Source organism: Erpetoichthys calabaricus, chromosome 13 (genome assembly GCF_900747795.2).
Source record: "Erpetoichthys calabaricus chromosome 13, fErpCal1.3, whole genome shotgun sequence".
In the NCBI taxonomy this organism is placed as follows: domain Eukaryota; kingdom Metazoa; phylum Chordata; class Cladistia; order Polypteriformes; family Polypteridae; genus Erpetoichthys; species Erpetoichthys calabaricus.
This window is the reverse complement of record NC_041406.2, coordinates 68,814,032-68,832,888: the sequence shown is the minus strand read 5'-3', so window position 1 is coordinate 68,832,888 and position 18,857 is coordinate 68,814,032. Positions and strand designations below refer to the sequence as shown.

The 18,857-nt window shown below is 35.2% G+C and overlaps 1 protein-coding gene across 3 annotated transcripts in view; it reads left to right on the top strand.

Moving 5' to 3' along the window:
• cdk14 (cyclin-dependent kinase 14) overlaps positions 1-18,857 on the top strand; it is an 868,117-nt gene that overhangs the window by 582,368 nt on the left and 266,892 nt on the right. For all 3 annotated transcript variants that reach the window (XM_028817112.2, XM_028817115.2, XM_028817113.2), the window contains one exon: positions 14,017-14,080. In XM_028817112.2, coding sequence (XP_028672945.1) covers positions 14,017-14,080 — 64 coding nt within the window. The remainder of the gene's footprint in view (positions 1-14,016; positions 14,081-18,857) is intronic.

Genomic DNA, 18,857 nt, shown 5'->3' with positions numbered 1-18,857 from the left:
ATAATGACAATCATGATGATTTATAACTGAACAGAAACAGTATACAAAGGTGCCATCTTGGTGTACAATCAGATGCATAGGTCATTATGTGAAGTACTTTAAAGGCAGCAGATTATTATCTGGATTGCTTGTCTCAGTTCTCAGTCTACAATCTTAGCAATTACCAGTAGTCCATATTTTATCTGAATGAGTTTGAGTATTGGTATTATTTGAAAGTGCCTTGCAATTTAATAGTGGACAATATCAAGACTTGATTTATTAATTAACTAATCAAGACATGTTAATAAACCTATTGCAAAACTTATATATACACATATACAAATACAGTATATATACAAGTAGGTCTCAGGTTATGGCAGTCTTCAATTACAGCAATTCCGCAGATATGTGCAAACAACCAAAATGATCTACTGATTCCTGTCTTTTGCTTACAAACCAAGCAAACTAGTTTTGACATGGATGAATACGTAGCCACCCTCAGTAATGTTGAAGCACAGTATCGTATAGTACATAGTTTGTCACCTTTTTCAATCATTTTAGGATTCTGTGCAAACAAGTAACTGAGTGTAACTCAAGGCACATGCAGTCACACAATTTGTGCAGTCAGTGGAAAGCAGCTAGATCAGCAGCTGGCTATTTAGTTGAGTGATGGAGTCCACTGCTGATAATTGCTTGCATCCTAAGTACGTGTCTCAGCTGTGCCCCACCATCATAGGGAGTATAGCTCCTGGAAGCTAAGTATTCAGTTTATACATGCTATCAAAGATATATTTATTTGTGTGCATCGTGACCAAGAGGAAGAACTCAACTAACCATAGAATTTAACATTCTAAATATATTTTTCAACAACTGTTTGGTAAGCTTTTAATGCAGTCCTTCGCAAAACTGTTTACAATAATTCAAGTAGGCATCATCCATAACAAAGTAAAAATAATGTCTTTTCTTGCTGAGTTATCAGAGATACTGTATTTCTGTTTGTGTTATTGTCCCAATCTTTTTGACTGTTCTAAACTGTTGTTCAGCATTTCACAACTGTTCAATTCCTTTTTTTGAGTTTGACCCTTGATTATTCGATGGGATGAGGTTGAATTAAAATACATGGTTTTGATCTTTTGATCTAACCACTCTTGCAACACTTTCTTGAATGTGTTATTCCTTTCTTAGATATGTCATTCTTTACCATTCACCAGGCTTCTTCTGGAGAGAAAGAAGAAATTTTAAGACAGACTTGAGTACTCCATGCACCCTGGATATTCTCCTCTTGCCTTTTAATTTGCAACTGACCTTTTCAAGTAGGATGCTGAGAAAATTAGAAAGGGAGCACCTGCTAGGTTGTATTAGCAACAGATCAGGATATGTCAGTGGCTTTTAAGGCAGTAACTGTAACATACAGATTTCTGAATAGATTGTGGACTGCTGTAAAAAAACAGAGAGCTTATTGCTAAGTGTTATCATACTTAAACAAGAATTGCTAGGACTCATTGACAAGAACAATTCAAATTGAGCCAAAACACTAAGATTATGAGTTGTTAACAGAAAATTAGAGCCAAAGCACTAAACCCACACTTAAGGTTTAAATCCATAATCTCGGACAAAGAGCCAATGGTGCTATGCTGGGACTTATAAGCAACTCTTTGTGATGCAACCTGTGATGCCTTGTTTAAGGTGGTTCCTAACAACCTAATTACCTACTTGCTGAAATTCGCTAAGTGTAACACACTTAAGAATAATCCAAAAAACTAGTCTTTCTCAAACAAAGATGATGAAGTAAAGCATACGAAAGTGTAACTTTTATATTCAGCTTTAATTTAGTCCCATGAACAGAAACAGTTGGGTTGAAACAAACAAGTTTACTAATGAGTACATAGAGGTTTCCAATTTTTACTGAAGACAATGCTTTGAGTCATCAGATTTTTTTGTCCTATCTCCTAAGGTCCTTTTGCTCCTTTCTCAACACTCATGTGGAGGTTGAGAGAACTGGAACTGAATATGCACACATACTACTTACAGACAGGGCACAAAATTGATTGTAGTCCACTAGTCCAATGGACTTGTAATTTTGCCAGTACTAAGAGATGGATGAGCTACAAAATTTTGTCATTAATAGGACTTTCTACAAATATCCTGTGAAAATCCTTGTGATTGGGTTTTGTCCTTTAAGGTGTTCTACTTTAAAAAGTTGGTTAGTTGACATGTTGGAAGCATGTGGTGACAAAATACAATAGGATGGAGGATAAGGCTTGCAGTATTCTACTGCATGTGTACTAAGCTCCATGATGTGATTGTGTTTAGATCTGTCAGTAACATATTCCTCTAAATATTCTTCTTCAGAAGTTGCTTTTAGCACATTAAAATCCTGTCACATTATACAACTTTTGAAGTGATTTTCTGTCACAAACTCCATTTACATAATCTTAGTGAGTCAGAGACAAGCAAAATGCAATCCCATGACCATCAGTTGTGTAGTCTGTCATACCCAGCAACTTACACCAAACTGTTTATGTGTATGAGAGTTGGGAACCAATGAGCACTCAGCCAGATGAACATTGCAATTACATGGAATAAGGAATGGTGTTTTGGACCTTGTAAATAGAAGAGGAGCTCTATTGTCTGAGTTCTTGTGCTTTACAAACCATGACAGAATGGAAAAAAGAAAAAAAGTATCAACATTGTGAATGAACTCGTCATACCTGGAAAGCATTCATACCATGCCGGCTCAACTGTCAGAAGAAGAGATGAGCTTGTAATATTTTGGAAATGTGAAACTATACTGGAAAGTCTTCACAGAGGCATGTAATTTTTCATACCCTGATATATCTAGTCGTCTAATCTGAGATTTCCAGGTGATGAGATCAGCAACTGTCTAGTTTGAAAAGTTGTAGCATGGCAAGAACTATTTTAAATAAATAAATAGTGTAACAGGCAGGTGATATATATATATATATATATATATATATATATATATATATATATATATATATATATATATATATCTATATAAATATATATATATATATATAAATATATATATATATATATATATATATAAAATCTAATGTCTGTCTGTATGTCTGTCCACTTTTCACGAGAGAACTACTTAATGGATTTAAATCGAGTTTTTGCCTATAATTTGCTTGAACATTCCAGTTAATTTTATTACTTCTCTCATTGCGCTATGTATCATAGTTCGCTTGCGGTACCAATTTATTTGCGCGAATCTGAGAAACACGGCATGGGCCAAGGGGAGGGGCATTCCTCATTCACGCGACCAGCATCAGGGCGCAACCTAACCTCCACTTAGCTTAGATTTAGATTGTTTTTTTTTTCTATAATTTGCTTGAACATTCCGGTTGATTTTGCAACTTCTCTCATCGCTCTAAGAATCATAGTTTGCTTGCAACGATATATTCATGCTTGCAACAATAGATTGCTTTTTTTTCCAAGACTGTCAATGACAATGATTTTTTCAAAATACTAAGACTCATTCTTTCAGACCTTTACGTTTTCTCTTCTTCAGTTACTTGCACTTTAACTATTTCTTCTTCTTTTTCTAAATAGGAAGTTTATTCTTAAGGGAAATCTTTATTAACATTTCATATCTTCGTGTGGTTACTCATAATCATATTGTGATAAGCCCAGAAGATACCCAAAATATAATTTTTGACTACAATACCAATATTTATTGCTAGAGCACATTTTCATAAAATCTTTAGTTCAATGTACTTGACAAAAAAAGAAAGAAAATTACTAAGAATAAATAAAATAAATAGTCCAGAAATAAATAAATATTCACCTACATATATAAATACAGATTCAACAGTAATCAATACAAATGGTAGAGTCCTGAAGAATGGATTAAATTACTAAACCTATTTTCTAAGTCTTTACTGATTACAACAATGAGTCTGATGCTATGATCAGATGGCCAGGGAATGCAGGAAAACAGAAGCCTCAGCCAGCTTGATGCTCTAGAAAATAAACCTGCAGGGGTTCCAAGGCCAAAAGACTGTTCAACCCACACAGTCTTTTGTTGTATTTTTGGCTAGTCAAAATAAAAATGACAGATATCTGCAGTTAAATATTTATTGTGAAAAATGCAAACCAGAGATTTCACAGATTGAAAGTTCCTTAGAAGTCAAAGGGGAAAAGTGTGTCAGATGTGCTTATTATAACCTGTACTGTGTGTGACTCATCAAAGGCATTTAATGTTGAAACAGCTTAAAGTATTCCATGTAGCGGTGGATCCGTACTGAAAGGATGACTTCGGTATTGATACCAAATTTTAGACCGCAGTACAGGTACCAAAATGGTACTGAAGTAATTAACAAATAACAACAAGGTCTAACAGCAGCAACCTGCTCCACTGCTCAGTTGTGCACCTCCCTGCCTTGCCACACTTCTCAAATCAGTGTAAGGAAATAAATCCATAAATAAATAAATATTCACCTACATATATTTAAGGGAGTACTATAATAACACAATCATAATACACATTCCAAGGATTTTTGAGTGGCCATATTAAGCTTTCATAGTACGGAGCTTAAAAAAAATAAAACCTCAGACACAGCAATGTTGAAATTTCTCATAATACGCCCATACAAATTTATTGTTTTCAGTTTTCATACACTGAAAAAAAGGGAAATGGCAGATTGTTACATTTACAAAAAAGTATTTACTTTATATTACATGTATTGTTTATGTTCCACTTTTGAAAATAACTCAAATATGTTTAATTTATTGAATCTTGTGGGATGTACAATATACTAATTTCAGTCATTTAGGTAGAAGTCAAAATAGTTATATTTAGTCCTCACTGGAAATTAATATGCAGCAAGCGGGTTCATCATCAGCGGTGGTTGGATAACTTGGCGGTAGTCATGTGACTTTCAAAGAAACAACAGGTTATGGGTTTGAGTTATTGTTGCCGGCTAAGAGCAAAAGGTTAGTGAAATAACAGTTAAAAAAAGAAGAAAAAAAACACACACACACGAGATATATTCAGATATTCATTTAAAACACTTAATCACACAGGCTAACGTTATTCCATTTTGTGTTTTTCCTTGTATTCTCTTTTAATGTTTTATCAAACTATACTCACTAACTACTGTCACAAGTCAGTAAATGTTCTATTAAGTTGCCTAGATTTATTCACTTAGTAAGGGTACGTTTATGTACTTGGACATACTTCTGATTTTCGTTACGGGTCAACTACTTTTAGCATTGCTGTTCATTAGTATTATCATAATAGTGCTCAACCAGATAAATACTATTAATACAGACAAATAAATAAACACCCGAATACAATACAATGTAGTTGCCGAATTTGCTTGTTTGAAAATAAAAAAATAAAAAAAGATTATTTTACTAATATTTAACATTCTATAATATATACAGTTACATAAGTATAAATAAATGTATGTTATAATATAACACTCTATCCATGGTACATTTTGTGTTCATATTTAGTTATACATTGATCATGGCATTCTGGCACAGCCAAAGAAGCAGTGTTCTTGTACAACTGTTGTACATTTCAGCTTTTGAATACTAATCTTTTGTATTTTTGTTGGTTTGTATTGTTTTTACCAAATAAAACTAGTTTTGGTATAAGCAAACTGTGTTTATTTCTTATTAATAACTTTGAATATGAACTATAAAATGATACTGGAACAAGTATAACTGAAAACCTAAAAAGGTTATAGCTAAGTAACTCATTGAGGTGCATCTTTTAAAATTTTTATAAAACAATTGTTAAAATATTATGCTTTATCGACATGTTCATTTAACATAACATCGTTAATTTAACAGAGAATGAAAAAAGTTTTGTTCATTTTATATACAAATATCATATTGTTTCAACATGTATTAATTTAGTGTGTTAAGCATACTTAAATTAATTTTGATAAAAACAATTTCATTATGTGCAACCAATGTACATATTTTTTTTATTTTAATCTGACATGCCATTTTTTTCAGTGTAGGGAATGCTACAGTGGTAGAGCTGCTGCCTTGCAACAAAGAGACCAGGGTTCAGTTCTCGGCTGTTCCCTTTGTGGCGTTTACATGTTCTCCCTGTGTGCATGTGGGCTTCATGCGGATACTTAGGTTTCCTCCCATGGTCCAAAGATGTGCAGGTTAGGTGCTTTGGTGCTGTTAATATGGCTCTAGCATATAAGTGTGTGTGTGTTTGTTCTGTGATAAACTGGCGCCCCAGTGACAATGGGATAGGCTCTAATTGTCCTGCCACGCTGCCCTGAATAAGCAGTTCAGGAGCAATTCAACATCTGATGGTTATTTTTGGAATGGAACAAGAACACTTAAAACGTTAAAAATGCAATGCAGTGCACTGAAGCATTAGAGCTGACTGCATTATTTTTTTTTGCAGTAAATACACAAAGTTTGGCACACAGACTTTTTAATTAACAACTGAAATAAAATAAATGCCTGATACAATTTATATCACAATAGTGTTTTTATTTTAAAACACGATTTTTGGCTAGTTCATGTGGGCTCAAGCATATTTCAGGATGACTCAAGGATCCAAAGGCAATTTAGTGTGTGCTAACATATGACAACAGGATCTTAATGGGAACTCATGCAGTAAATTATTGTGTTCCCTCTCAGTGTAATTAAGAGAGGGAATTATTCTTCTGGGATCCTGCCAAAAGCTAACATCAGTTTGCGCCTTTGGGGTAGATAGTTTACCTTGGACTGACAAACGAAAGCAATGCTCTCCCTTTGTCTCGGTTCCAATGCTGGCAGTGCCGTCATTATACAATCCCTGTTGGCCTCTCAAAGATGACTGAGTTTTGGGAGTGGGGTTGGGGTTATTTTATAAATGAATAAATAAATGTCTTAAGACAATACTTTTTGTGGAGTACTTCAAGATCTCAGACAGTAAAAGTTCAATATTTTATGTTTACCTATATTTCGCTTGAAATTTTCTTTATTGTTTATTACAGTGAAAGATGTGAAAGGCAGATTTAAATTTAATTTATAATATGGATATATCAAGTTGCTTTGGAAAACAAAACCAGCATTTCCCATTTTCTTTATTTAGTGTCTATTATGATTATAAACATTTAATCTGTCAACAGCCATACTACATACACTAGAAGAGCTCCAGTATATCAAGTAGTTAGCCTGACGCAAATTACAGCCATACTGTCTGGAGAGCAGTGAGTTGGCCCCCTCTGCTGGATATTCATGTGTATAGCTCATGCACTGAAACTATAAATAGGTCCTTATGTTTCATACCTAAACTATTTTTGCCTATGCTGATATTTGACATATAATTAGTAAATAATGTAGTGAAAACGTAACTCTATATAAATTTGACTATATTAAAATGTAGAAATAAATAGGCATTTGAATTTCATTTGCAAATTGGCATGTAATCCTAATTCGGGCATATACAGTATAACTTATTTCTGGCATTCATTTTGTTCTTCAAGGTTGGTGTGTTTGTGTAAAGTGACAACTTGGTTTACTTATCCAGGCCTAGTTAACACCAAAAAAGAAATTCAACATGAGAAATGATGCACATACTTTCAAAACACGTTATTAAGGACAACTCAATGATAAGTGTCTAATAGGACTAATTAACCAATAGATTTTATATTATGCCACTATGGATTGGCTGACTTTTTATATAATAATGTATATTGGCTAAAATTGATGTAAAGAGATCCCAAAATTGAGGTATTAAATCAGTTATTAAATCAAATGCTATAGCAGAAGTAAAGATACCAAGGAACATGAATGTGCTGCTGTGTTTAAGCTGGACTTCTCTAACCTTCATAAGAAACAGGAAAACTGCATTGCTGCAGTAATGTAAAAACTCTGTAATCAGAGCTGCACTGTCATTTTGATTCGTTACTATAAACTATTGAACATTTGAGTAGACATTAGAACACATACAGTGTACCTACCCAAGAAACAGGGTTAGAGTTGGGGGTTAGGTGTTAGGGTTATAAAGAAGAGAACAATATTCACAAGGGAAAGTGCAAAATCAAAAACATGAGGGGGCTTCAAAGTATTTGAAACAACAAAGTATTAAGTCTAAGCAAAGAAGAGCTGTGGAAGTCTCCTTCATGCGATGCGTAAACAATTTATGAAGAGCTGAACCCTAGTAGTGGATTTCAGGGTCCACTCTGTATTTAAAAAGAAGTGACACTTGAAAATGACTTTATCAAGGCTTTACAAAATTAAAATATTTGCATTGAGCTGTCAAAGCACTCAAGTGCTGGCTTTACTGGAAGCAAATAACAGTGGAAAATCCCTGCTCTGGTGCCAACGTAACTTTAAAAAAAAAAGAAAATGCAAATTCCAAGATGTACGTTTAGAGTATTCCTGGTTTCCTTTTGTAGAAAATCTTCATGGGTGTTCTAATGGTCATGCACATAATAATTTCACTGTATTCTGCACACGTGACAATACTACTACAACTTCTGCTACTATTTGACTCCCATGTGTACCTTGTGTGCTCACTCTCACAATGATCTCTGCTAGTTTATGTGCCTTACTTTCTTATTCGGGCTTCTAATTGTTTTTCCTATTCCTTACCTCTTCCATTGCCCTACATAGTCTTGCAAAATGCATATTAGCAATGAGCACACCAGTCAGCATCAATTAAAGACTTTACTATGCTGCCTTAAGTGCTGCAGCTTTTCCAGGCTCATTCATCCAAGGGATTCATAAGATAAAAGACACCCAACAAAAATGGAATCTGAGAAAAATATAGTATGACTCCATTGATTATGTGATGCTCTTTAACTTTAATTTTGTTTGAATTGCAGTGGTCAAAGACCTATAGCAGACACACAGTCATAATAGGTTTAGGTTTAGGTTTCTTTATTTAGTCATGTTTACACAAGAAAACATGAAATTTGCCTTCTCAGTTGCATCTAATAACAGGTAACAGACAGAATGAAGTAAAACAGACAAATAGAAATAAGAAAGGTTAAGGTAAGGCAGTTAGATAAAACATATTTACACCAAAAAAAAAAAGGTAACAGGATATATATCAAAACCTTAAACATTATCTCCGATATTTCTTATTGAAAAGTCGTATGGCACTAGGAAGAAAGGAGTTTCTGGAGCGATTTGTGTGGGTTTTCAAAGCAACTATCCTTCCTGATTTACTAAAGTTTAGTTCTACATGTAATGGATGTCTGTCATCAGTTGAGACGATTTCCAGTTTCTTTAGCATTGCCCTCTGACACACACTAGTCAAATCATCTACATCAGCCCCAATAACTTTAGCTACATACTTCGTAATCTGCTGGAGCTTTTTTGAGTTTTGGTTTGTCAGACTATTAAACCAGGCAATGAAACTGAAAGTGATCATGGACTGGATCATACTGCGATAGAAGGACAACATGAGGTCCTTGTCTACTTTAAATAGTTTGAGTTTATGGAGGAGAAATAAGCGCTGGTTGCATTTAGAAAATAATTTTTTTGTATTTGTATTCCAGTTAAGATTGTTATCTTGGTAAGTTCCTAAGTATTTATATGCATTCACTATTTCTACCTCCTCTCCCAGAACTACAATAGGTGAACATACAGATTTCTGTCTCTTAAAATCAAATATCATTTCTTTGGTCTTTTTTACATTCAGAGTGAGAGAGTTTATATTGCACCAGTTTACTATACAGTCCACTTGATTTAGATAGTGGCTTTCATCCTCCCCAGATATGCATCCTATGATCATGGTGTCATCCGCATACTTAATAATGGAGCAGTGGTCATTGTTCTGTCTCAGGTCACTTGTGTACAGAGTAAACAGTAATGGTGATAAGACACACCCCTGTGGACTTCCTGTGTTTGAATGAATGGCTACTGAAAAAGTGTCCTGTACTTTAATTGTCTGTGAACGATTTAAAAGAAAGTTCTGAATCCATAGTGTGATAAATGGGTTTATACTTAATTTAATTTAATTTAACTTAGTTAATACTGCACATGTTTAAATCTGTCCTGTTATGGTTGCATTTTTTAATTATGTTTTCTTATAGTAATATCAAAATCTGCTCTATTGCATTTTGCTTTGAGAAGTTAAACACACACAGATTGGTGGGCAAGCTGCTAGCCCCGGGACTCCTGTATTCCACCTGTATATGGATTAAAGGCTTAGGGTGGGCCCTCACATCTCCTTGGCCATCAGCATCAGCACCGACTCTCCTCAGGGCTGTGTGCTGAGCCCCCTGCTCTTCACGCTGTACACACACGACTGCGCCCCCGCCCACCACAGCAACACCATCATCAAATTTGCAGACGACATCACTGTGGTGGGGCTCATCTCTGGGGAGTTTGAATCCACCTACAGGGACGAAGTGGAGCGGCTGACAGCATGGTGCACTGACAACAACCTGCTCCTGAACACAATTAAGATCAAGGAGCTTGTTGTGGACTTCAGGAAAAAGAAAACGGACATCAAATCACTCTACATTGGAGGGGACTGTGTGGAGAGGGTGTCAGACTTCCGCTTCCTGGGAGTCCACATCATGGAAGACCTGTCCTGGGGTGTGAACACAGCTGAGTTGGCGAAGAAGGCTCAGCAGAGACTTTATTTCCTGAGAGTCCTCAGGAAAAATAACATCCCCCAAAAACTGCTGGTGTCCTTCTATCGCTGCTCTATTGAGGGCATCCTGTGCTACTGCCTCTGCGTGTGGTTTTCCAGCTGCACAACAACGCAGAAGAAAACACTTCAGCGGATCGTAAAGACTGCCCAGCAGATCATCGGCTGTTCTTTACCCTCTCTGGATGAACTGCACAGCTCTCGCTGCCTAAGGAAAGCAGAAAATATCTTAAAAGACTCCTCACACCTCGCTCATGACATGTTCCAACTGTTGCCATCAGGCAAAAGATATAGGAGCATCAAAACAAAGACTAATAGACTGAATAACAGTTTCTACCCTGTTGCTATTAGGGCACTGAATGCCACCTAATCACCTCCAATGCAGCAGTGCAATAGATAACATATTGTGCAATAGTGTTTCATGTGCAATTAAGGTCTTATGTTGAATGTTTGTGTTCTACCTTATTTCTTCTTATCCTTTCTTATCCCTTTTTAATTATATTTATTTATATTTTGACACCGCAGGGACTGCACCTAATTTCATTGTATTTGTTACAATGACAATAAAGATATTCTATTCTGATGATCTATTCTTTTCATTAGAGAAGGATTTAGTTAATTTCGATTTGATTTAGTTTGTTAATATCTGACTGAAAAGACAGAATTCTATTCCAATAAGACTCTATTTGCCTAAATGATGTAACCTTCATTTTATATTCTGATTCTGTGTGCTTTACCTTTGGCCTAGCTATTCCGGATGTATGGATAGAGTCACTATTTTTTTTTAATTGTTTTTATGAATGACTGGAAGATCACTTCTTTGGAGTTTATAGTGTCTCTGGTTACACATAAATATGCTGGCCGGCTATTTCTTTGCATCCTATGTGTTTTTATAAAGAGTAACAGCATTTAGCAGGCTTAATGGTGAAGAGAGAAAATAGGAACTCCTGCTTTATCACACAGATGGTCTCAGTAGTGTGGGTGACCAGTTTACTGCAATAAACATTTTCACTGTTTGTGAAGTAATTTCATGCCCCAGCATTTACCCAACCCTTCAGTTTCAGCCCAGAGGAATGCATTCTGTTTTGTGTGATCTTAGCTGTCTCTTTGCCTGATAACCAGAAGCTCTGTCTTCAGACGAGATAAGCGTGTTAACTGCACAGCACTTAGATAGTGGAGGAGCAAAGCGAATGGCCAATCTCCTCTGTGCTCTATGGAATTAAACAGAACTTTCAAATTACTGGAATTCTTTGGAATTCCTTGCATATCACAGTTAGCTATCTGAACTCTTAATAAAAAAATGTAGCATGTCAATTGTTTGCAGGCTGTTTCCACGTGTATATAAATACATACAGACACACACACTCACACACATACTGTATATATATATATATATATATATATATATATATATATATATATATATATATATATATATATATATATACATACATACAGTATATTATATACTGTACATGTAGTACTAGGGTGTTGTACCGTGTTAGCCATTATGAATGTAGTGAGAAGTCAAGCAAAATAATAATAATAATAATAACTTTTATTTATGTAGCACCTTTCATACACTCAAGGACACTATACAATTCAATACACACATTAACAAGACAGTAGAAATTACATACATGAAAAAGAATAATACTCATTGAAAAGATGTGTTTGTAACAGAAGTTTGAAATGAATAATAGATTTTTCCTCACGAAGGCTGAGAGGGAGAGAATTCCACATTTTAGGGGCTATCACACTGAAAGTTCTGCCACCCATAGTTACTAACCTGTATTTAGGTACAGTGAGTAACTTAGCGTCTGATGATCATAATGCACGGCCAGGAGTGTAAGGACGCAGCTGCTCAGACAGATAATGAGGGGCTAAACCATGAAGGGTTTTAAAGGTGAGAAGAATAATTTTATATTTGATTCTTGAAGAAACTGGTAACCAATGTAAATCATAGAGGACAGGAGTAATGTGAGCAGATTTTTTAGTCTGTGTAAGTAAACGAGCAGCAGAATTCTGAACATATTGTAATCTATTGATATATTTAGTCGGGAGGCCATAAAACAAAGCATTGCAATAGTCCAGATGGGTAGTGATGAAAGCGTGAATGAGTGTTTCAGTATCTTTCACACTGAGGATTCTTGCCTGAAGAAAGGGGCCTGAGTTGCCTCGAAAGCTTGCATATTGTAATAATAATAATAATAATAATAATTCTTTGCATTTATATAGCACTCTTCTCACTACTCAAAGCGCTCAGCAATTGCATGTTAAGGGCCTTGCTCTAGGGCCCAACAGAGCAGAGTCCGATTCCAGTGCAGATCCCTAGCCTCAGAGCCACCACTTTTATATTTTTATTTTTATATACACATATAGTATATGGGAATGCAACTACAGATACACATATAAAACCTATACGCACTTTATATAACTATTTATGAAATGTAATTCAAAGTTAACCTCTTAAAGCAAAGGATGGGTATGCAGTATTGCTTTTCACACCTGAAGATATTTGTGGAGCACTGCGTCAGATGCACATTGTGCAGTACTACTTTCTGAAAATGCACAGTAATAATTGATAATTTTCCCAATTACAATAAACTTAAATATGCACCATTCAAAAACAATCCACGTAACCCGCACACTTTTCAGAGATACATGCTATTCATCTAGAGAACTTGCGAGTGATTTGCTTGTTAATTTAAACCTACAACCTCTTGTTGTTTTCACTCACCATAGATACTGCTGTACCGCACTGTATGCCTTCAGCTAAAAAAATAAAATTAATTCATGACTACAATAAGCATTGATAAATTATTAAAAAAGAAACTAAGGAATGCATCTACTAAATAGTATGAATCCATATTTCCTATTGACCGTTTACCTTATATTTCAGAAAAAATATCCAAGATCAGCAGTGAAACTATGCAAAGAAAAAAGAAACTATCATGAATTTGCCAAATGCCCATCTCTTATCTTCTTATCTTAATAAAGACTATGTACTGCAGTCATGTTATAATTTAAATTTACATTTTATGGGTATGTTTTATAGTCATGAGATTCTTCTTCTTAGTGTTGTTGCCAGCTTATAGTGATTTTGGCAGCAACCAGTACAGGGCAGGGTTTTCCCATAGATGACACACCAGGTTCACTCCCACTGCTATATCAGAGGCATCCACATGCTACCCATGTCACCATACCATTCATACTTATGCCCTGAAATATTAAATATGATAATACAAATAAAACATAATCTATATTTTTTATCATACATATGTCACTTGTCTTGATGAGTATGGTGCTAAAATGTGTGCACTCTGGGTGTTGGGTTGCAGAGACGTTTGCAGGTCATAACTGATTTTTTTTTTTTTAAATCTATTTGTATTTTGACTTTCCCAGTACAGCATGATTACAAGATGTTTTATTTTACATAGGTTTTGGGCACACCAACTGAAGATACGTGGCCAGGAGTTCACTCTCTACCACACTTCAAACCAGGTAAGTGGAAATTGATTGATGTCGCTTCAACATACACTATCTAGTTGATAGCTGTAATAAGCATAAGTTTAATGTGTCATTGTACTCTGTGTGAATATATTTTATAAATCTTTCTTTTTCTACTCACATGCACAGTTGACACAGAGTCAGATTTAGCACAGGGGTTCACCATAAAGAAATGCTAGGCAAGCAGTATGACATAAGACAAGACAGATAGACACAACTGGGAAACGGGCAGTCAGACTGAGGACTATTGTATACTATTTTTGTCTGTCAAAGTCAGCATGAAACTGTATCTTCTTTTGCCTTGTTTGGAATTGCATGATTCACCTAAGTGGGGGCCTGCATGTGAAAATAGAGTATAAAGCCTGGGAACATTGCCTGGCACACCTTTGAAGCCGACGGACAGATGGGAGATAACATCATCCGATCCTGAAAATCCTTCCACTGCAACGGCGAAGATGGCTGACTCTACACATCGGGCCCCCACTCCCGAACTGGGTTCTTGCCATTGGGTTTCTTTGTCTGTTATGCAGCGTAAGCCATCATTAAACAAAGCTGTTATTTCTCCTATGTGATTTCTTATCACTAAGGGAGGGGTATCACCTTTTTATATTATATCTATATATATTCAGGTTATGTACAATGCTGCAATTACAAAATAACTCATTCCCAGGGAGCTAACGCCCCCTACTGGATATAATAGCCATTCTGGCAAGTATACTCAACAGGAAGAGTATACTTATTGTATCATAAATGGAATTTTGATTTGGCTTAGTTTGCGTGCCTCGTTTTGAATATACTAGGAATATTCAGAATATAATAGAATCCACACATTCAGTACTTTTACTTGACTGTATTTTCTTATTTTTCATGAGAAAAGTGCTGAATTGGAAACATTAATAGATTCAGAAAATTCTGCATTTTCTCATCCATTTCTTTTTAATTATGATTTTAGAGTTTGTAAAGCTGCCAAATAATAAATTATAATAAGGACCTGTTTTTTTTGTAACAAGGCATGCTGTAAACATTTTTACCCCCGCAGTTCACTTATTCACATTACGTGTGGTTCTTATTTAAAAGCATCAGTGTTACCATCTTCTTATACACCATTCATTGGCTTTTTATGTAACACACTGTATATCAAAAATATTCTTTTGTTCATTCTGACAGGTAAAAATCTGACTTCATTCATTGTGTTAGTAAAATATTTTGGAATACTTTTGACTCATCATAAAGGATGGATTGATATTTTATTTATTTTATTAATTAATGCTAGTGCCGAAGGTGTAGTTTAAAATGCACCACCATTGTGAAAGCCAACACAATCACCTTTCCTACTGCTTTTCTTTTTTATCTCACATCCTGTCTTCAATAATTGTATGTTTTCCCAGAAAGATATCTGAAAAGAATAATTATTGGGTTCACCAAATCCTGGATTTTCACTTTGTGGTTTCCTTAGTGTGAAAATCAAGTAAATGGTTATATAACTTTTGGACCAAAGGCATATAAAAATAATTCTAAAAAGAAATAGGTTAACATGGTCAAAATAATACAAAATAATTAGAAAGAAAGAAAAGCCTTAAGTCTCTGGGTCCATGCAGTGGAAGGTCCACTTGCCCTCTTATATCTCCTGCTTCCTTCAGGTTATCCATTGCTGCTCACTCAAAAAACATGACCAGAAGGAGCTTTTCAGCTTCCTTGTAGGACGTCTTATAGGTTAAACCTTTGAACCACTTCTTTAGTCAGGGTTATTCTCCTAGCCCCACAGTAGCCTCAGGATACTCTAGCAGTCCCAAACCCCATTCCATCATAGACGCTCCAGGGTTTAACTTTGATTAATAAGCAGGAACACTAAATTTAACACTACATGTGTCCCTGCTGCCATCTGCCAATCTGGGAGAATATTAAACTATCATCTAATGCCCTCCATTCTCCTTCCATTAATATATCATTACTGGAGCACTTATTCTGGGATTTTTCCATTATTTACAATATAAATCTGGTATCTCTGCCAGGATGTCTTATGGTTATCCGATTGCCCGTTTCAGTACATAACAGATTGCAATTCACATTCTTAACTGTGACAATTTTATAGGTTGTTTACTTTATTACCTAGTGCTTGAATTTCTTAATTATAATTGTTATATAGCAAGGTGTTTTGAAATTAAATGGCTGTGTAGAATAAACAGGTCCTGAGGATAGTTACATTGACAAATGGATGTTAAATCCACTCAAACTCACTGCTCACAAGATCATCTTTTAAAAATGATAAGCATTTACATGCATTTTGCATGCATTCATCCAACCTAACTGCTGAAAATTCAACTTATTTCTTTTTTTCATTCTTATTAATTGCAGTAATCATGCAGTGAAGAATTTGTTGCCTTTTTTATTTATTACAATATTTAATTCAAGTCTTTCAAGCACACTTTAAAATGTCTTAAGAGCTCCTAGTCTATTTTCTTTTTCTGCTAACTTCAAATGATTTACAAACTGCAATTTCCTGAAAGAGATAATAAAAAAAGTTTAAATATTATCTAATATTTGCTAACTTTTATGTATTGCTTGGAAAACATACTATTAAGAACCTAAACTGTCTAAACAATATAGCCAAAATGAGTAATAAAAGTATTGGTTTTCAGCAGTCCTTTTTCAATGGATTTATCACAACTAGGTAAGAAAGAGGGCCAACTTGATTCTGTCAGATATTAGCTGTTGTCTGGCTCATAATTTGTTGCAATCACGCTGCAGATTTGTGTCTGACTAGGGTCAGTAGTAATAGATTGCAGCCCCATGACCTTGCGGCCCTAGAATTTCGTAAGAGCATTCCACTCCTTGGCATCACTTGGGTTGGCACTGAAACTTTCCACAGTGTTTAAGGTACTACAGTGAGGCAGTGTGCTGAAGCAAAGATCTGAATGGCCAGTAAAATGACAGATAAAAGGATTTATTTGAGAGAGAGAGACAAACCGGTGAGTGGAAGTGTTTTAATAGAGGAAAATAAGGTGAACAAGTGAATGAGTCACCTCACTAGGTGGAAACGCTCAACCTGCATTTAGACAGGCCTGGCTGGGCTGTAACAATATTCTTTATTTCATTTGCTACTCTATGTTTACTGACTTTAATCATTCATACAGTACTGAGCACAGAGTTTTACAATTTGTTTTATGGTTGGAGGTGCAGAGAGGTGCCTCATATAACAGTGGTGTACATGATCACATGATTTAATTTCTTAAACCTTAAATCACAAATACAGAAGATATCAGTAAATGGTCACACTGCTATATTAATTATGAGGCTGTGTTGCCTTATATTATTTGGCTTGTATTGATTACAGACAGATAATACATTAGCAAAGAATGATATTTTAAAGCCAAAACTCAATCTCACATCAAATAAGTCAATAGTATGCTGCTCTGCTTATAACAAAATGTGATTGTGGTGTGCAGGTTAAATTGTACAAAGCAGTGTGGCCATTTGACATTTATACCTGCATTAATTTAGTATCTTAGTCCAATGTATATATTCTATTCCACTGTTTTTTAAATGCTGGTGGTTTCCAAGTAGAAAAATATATAACAGATAAGAGGAAGAGCCCTATTCATCCATCCATCCATTTTCCAACCCGCTGAATCCGAACACAGGGTCACGGGGGTCTGCTGGAGCCAATCAAGAGCCCTAGTAATTACAAAATAACATAATATAACCAAAGGCATACAGAAAGCTTCAAATAAGACATAGAAGTGCTGGTAAAAGTTGAGAGAAGAGCAACTGGGCTACAGGAGACGGGTTATGAGGAAAGACTGGAACAGATTAAAAGGTCTTATAATTGAAGTGTTCAATATTATGGACAGAATTAGTACAGTGGATCGAGACTGTTGAGTTTATCAAGAACACATGGACACGTTTAGAAACTTGTTAAGGGTAAATTTCACACAAACATTGGGAAGTTTTTCTTCACACAGAGAACCATAGAGACAGGGAATAAGCTACCAAGTAGTGCAGTAGACAATAGAACTTTAGGGACCTTCAAAACTAGACTTAGAATTAAGTAGATATTACTGGCGAGCTTCACTGGGCTGAATGGCCTGTTCTTGTCTAAAACTTTCTAAAGGTAGACCCACAGTTCGTAAACAGTTTATGTTGAAAATAAGAGTTGTGATAAGGTCTGAAAACACTAAACATGTGAGCAATTTTACTGCATTAGTCTGTGGTCAGTGATACAATCAATCAGACAAAGTAGCTTTGATGTTAGTTAGCCTGTTAAATAGCCTTTAGATAAATTAGATTTGGTCTGGTTTTAGTTAACCGGTTTAAACATACCCAAATGTTTAATTTTCCAATATGGTTTTGTATAAGATGACTATTGATAATGAAATAGAACTTTGCTCACTAAATGTAGCTGATTTATTAAAAAAACAATGAAAGCACTAGTAAAAATATTAAAAAACATCTGCTGTCGTAAAACTTTGCACATTTTCTGTGTAACTTTTTTTGGCATAGGATTGTGTAGTGGCAGCTGGATGTTTGGCAAGAAACAGCCCTAAGCAGAGTTACATTCCGCTGTATATATGTCATATTTTCATTCAACATTAAACATATATATATAATAATATATATATATATATATATATATATGATAATGTGCCTATATTAGAATTTATATCTATGTATTGTGATAAGAGATGGGCTTCATGGGAGATCTCCTCTCCTAGAATTGCTGATAGGAGGCCAAAATATAAAGGTGCCACTATTACATGAAATAAGCACACGG